Consider the following 3,225-nt stretch of genomic DNA (forward strand, 5'->3'; position numbering starts at 1 on the left):
GGCACAATTCTCATCCCAACACGCATTTTGATACGCAACCCGAATATGACCCAACTCTTGGCCTAGCTCAACATTAGACGGATCATTATCAACATCCATCTGGATACGATCAAGTTCAGTCTTCAAAAAGGCAACACGCTTACCAAGGTTGCCATACGAATGACGAAGTTTCCGAAGAGGCCTCTTCAGCGCCTTTAAATGAGAAGTCACTCGAAACATAAAAGAACCCTCGATATATTTCCCTCATTCCTCCTTTACAACTTGAAGAAACCCTGGATGTTCAGTCAAGAAATTGTCAAACTTAAACCCAGTTCTTTTTTTCCAAGTGCCACATCTGAAAGACACCGTCACTGGAGCATGATCCGAAAGACCCGGAGGATGAAAATGAACACTAACATCATGAAAACCAGACGTGAAATCAACATTGCCCATAGCTCTATCCAATTTCCGCATGATACCTCCCAAAGCATTMGGTTTTTGGTTCCACGTAAAATGGACTCCCGTATAATGTAAATCAAATAAATCCACATCCTCTACAAAAGCAAAAAAATCAGCCATATCCAAATTACGACGAGAGGACCCTCCGAATCCATCATGAGGGAATAACATGGTATTAAAATCCCCCATTACAATCCACGGGGAAGAACCTATGAGCACTTTAAATTTTCGCAGCCCCGACCATAAAGCACGACGGTCATTACAAACATTAGCTCCATATACAAAAGAAGCGAAAATATAATGTTGACTACCCCGAACAAGCACCTTACAATTTAAGTACTGCTTATGAGCTTCTAAAACCATGACATCTAAAAATCGAGCATCCCAAGCAAGWATTATACGAGTACCATAATCACTCATGTTTTGATTAGAAACCCAATTCCATTGACCGAAAGAGTTATAGCAAACACTTTCAAGAGAATCCTTCGAAACATGAGATTCGACAATGGAGCATAAACACACATCATTACAATGGAGAAAATTCCGTACCTCTTTTTGTTTAACCGGAGAATTAAGCCCCCGGATATTCCATGAAGCAAATTTCATCATGAGGAAGGGTTTGGATTTTCTTCGTCCTCCCCATTAGTTCGATTCTCCCCCTGACCATCAGTCAGATCATTGACCACCTCATCATGAGAGTCCACCTGAGAATTTTCTTCCCCTAAGGTCTCAAGAACACCAAACTGATTAGAGTCAACATGGTTTATCACTACTCCTCGTCTCGGCAACCGAAAGTTTTTAATCACAGAAGATATTAGAGGGGTAGGAGTAGACATATTATGGATCGAAGAATTAGAGGATGAAGAAGATGGCCCATAAAAATTCTTACCTGGTTCACCCAATACATCCCTCCCCTCTGGCAAAGGAGGATCCATCTCCACATTAGTAGAAACCTTCCATTTCCCGTCCTTGACTTACAGCATTCACTCCCAAAGGCGCATCAATAGGGTTTGATTCCTTTCTTCCATTATCCGTTTGAGCACTAGAAAGTTCGGTTTTATTTCCACCTTTAACCCTCCATTGTTTTTTCGTCACCCTAGTAAACCCATCAGCATCTTTGCGGCTAACAATTTGCTTATCTTTATTCAAACTAGCAGCTCTGACACATGACGAAAGCTTGTGACCAAAAATTTGACAATGAGTACATTGAATCGGTTCCCATAAGTATTCTACTTGAATTTGCACACTATCGGGTTCACCACCATTAATGTTTGGGATTTCAACATCAATTTTCCGTTTTAGATCTCCCACAGCCCAAACCTCAACAAGAACTTTTGCAAAACCACGCCTGCCCCAAGCTTTTTCACACATTGAAGCAGTGCATGAATCCATTTGTTTAGGAATACCCAGAACACTCGCAATACGACTAACACCTTCTTTATTGAACGCAACTAATGGAATATTATGGAGTTTCACCCATAAAGGACAGGAGGAATGTTTCGGCTTTTTTAATCCCTTAGACGGATCCCAACGATGAACAAATAAAGGAACGCCTCTGATCATCAGCGGGCCAGTCTCAATCACTTGATCACATCCTCCAACGTCATTAAATTTAAAGAAAAAAATACCATTCTCATTAAGCATCGCATCCAAAAATCCAAATTTACCCCACGCCTGTTTAACAAATTTTTTCACCAGAGGAAAAGGAATACGGGGTCCCAGGAAATAGCCGTATAAAACTGAGTTATAGGCTTTGGCAGCTTCCTTCGCCATTTCTATAGGGATAGAGACATGAGCCTGTTTCTTGTCCGCAAGGGGATAAAAATTAAAATCAGTTGCCACAGAACGGCCAACCGCTTTAGAAAAAGTCAGGCTAGATCGTTCACCATTTCCCAAATCATTACTTTGATCCACAGAAGTAAGTCTATCAAAAACCGAAAGCCGAATAGGGTCAGTGCTAAGATTATCATCACCCATTACACCAGTTAAGAAGCCGTGGTGCTGAAGTTTTCTTTAAATACCCAAGTGAATTAGACGAAGACCCCCGAAGGGGTGTTGAATAACCACTAGGAATACTTTCAGAGAACAACGAAGACCACAGAAACACTTAACCAGCACAAGAAAGAATCAAATCAGCCCACGATCAACCAAACAGCAGCAAAACAAACTTTTTTACGAGACAAACAGCAGCAAAAGCAGGAAAAGGGAAGCAAAAACTCACCCACGAAAATACCCAGAAGAAAACGAACCAACAATTAAACCTCCACCTTCAACAACAGCAAATAACAAAACACAGCAGCAAACAGAAGAAAAGGGAACCACCCAGCACACAAAATAACCAAAAACGAACTGCACCAAACAAAAACCCGACAGCAGCCTTAACGATTCAAATCACAGCAACCAAATAGACACACTTAAGCAGATCGGTCGCATAAAATCACCAGCAGAATCGAAAAGAAACCAGCAGACTTAGAACGAGACCCACCACACAGTCTCAAAACAATCTAACAGGTCCCAAACTCGGCAAACAGAAGGTTCTTAGCACCAAGACGACAGTTACAAAGAAGAAAAAACAGCAGCTATGGAAACAGCCACTTGAAACCCTAATATGCAAGCCAAACCCTAGTTGCACCAAACCTTTATCGAACCAGAAACCAAACCAGAAGAGGATGAACCAGAACTTAGAATGCAGCGATCAAAACCAAACAGAAAGCATACCATATGAAGGAAACCCTAGTAGCCGCCGGCTTGAAAACACAAAGCATGCAAACCCTAGCGCCACCAACA

At 41.5% G+C, this 3,225-nt stretch overlaps 1 protein-coding gene across 1 annotated transcript; it reads right to left on the minus strand.

The window, feature by feature from the left end:
* Positions 1-1,380: 1,380 nt before the first annotated feature.
* On the minus strand, positions 1,381-2,415 carry LOC112505167. Its single transcript, XM_025109112.1, has one exon. It carries the CDS (start codon positions 2,413-2,415, stop codon positions 1,381-1,383), a length of 1,035 nt encoding a protein of 344 aa, XP_024964880.1.
* Between the last annotated feature and the right edge of the window lie 810 nt (positions 2,416-3,225).

This window comes from Cynara cardunculus, unplaced genomic scaffold (genome assembly GCF_001531365.2).
Source record: "Cynara cardunculus var. scolymus isolate 2C unplaced genomic scaffold, CcrdV1 Un_Scaffold_8793, whole genome shotgun sequence".
NCBI classification, from domain to species: Eukaryota; Viridiplantae; Streptophyta; class Magnoliopsida; order Asterales; family Asteraceae; genus Cynara; species Cynara cardunculus.

What these genes read in the sequence shown, in the direction of transcription:
- LOC112505167 (XM_025109112.1), bottom strand. Translation starts at nt 2,415, where the DNA reads ATGGGTGATGATAATCTTAGCACTGACCCTATTCGGCTTTCGGTTTTT.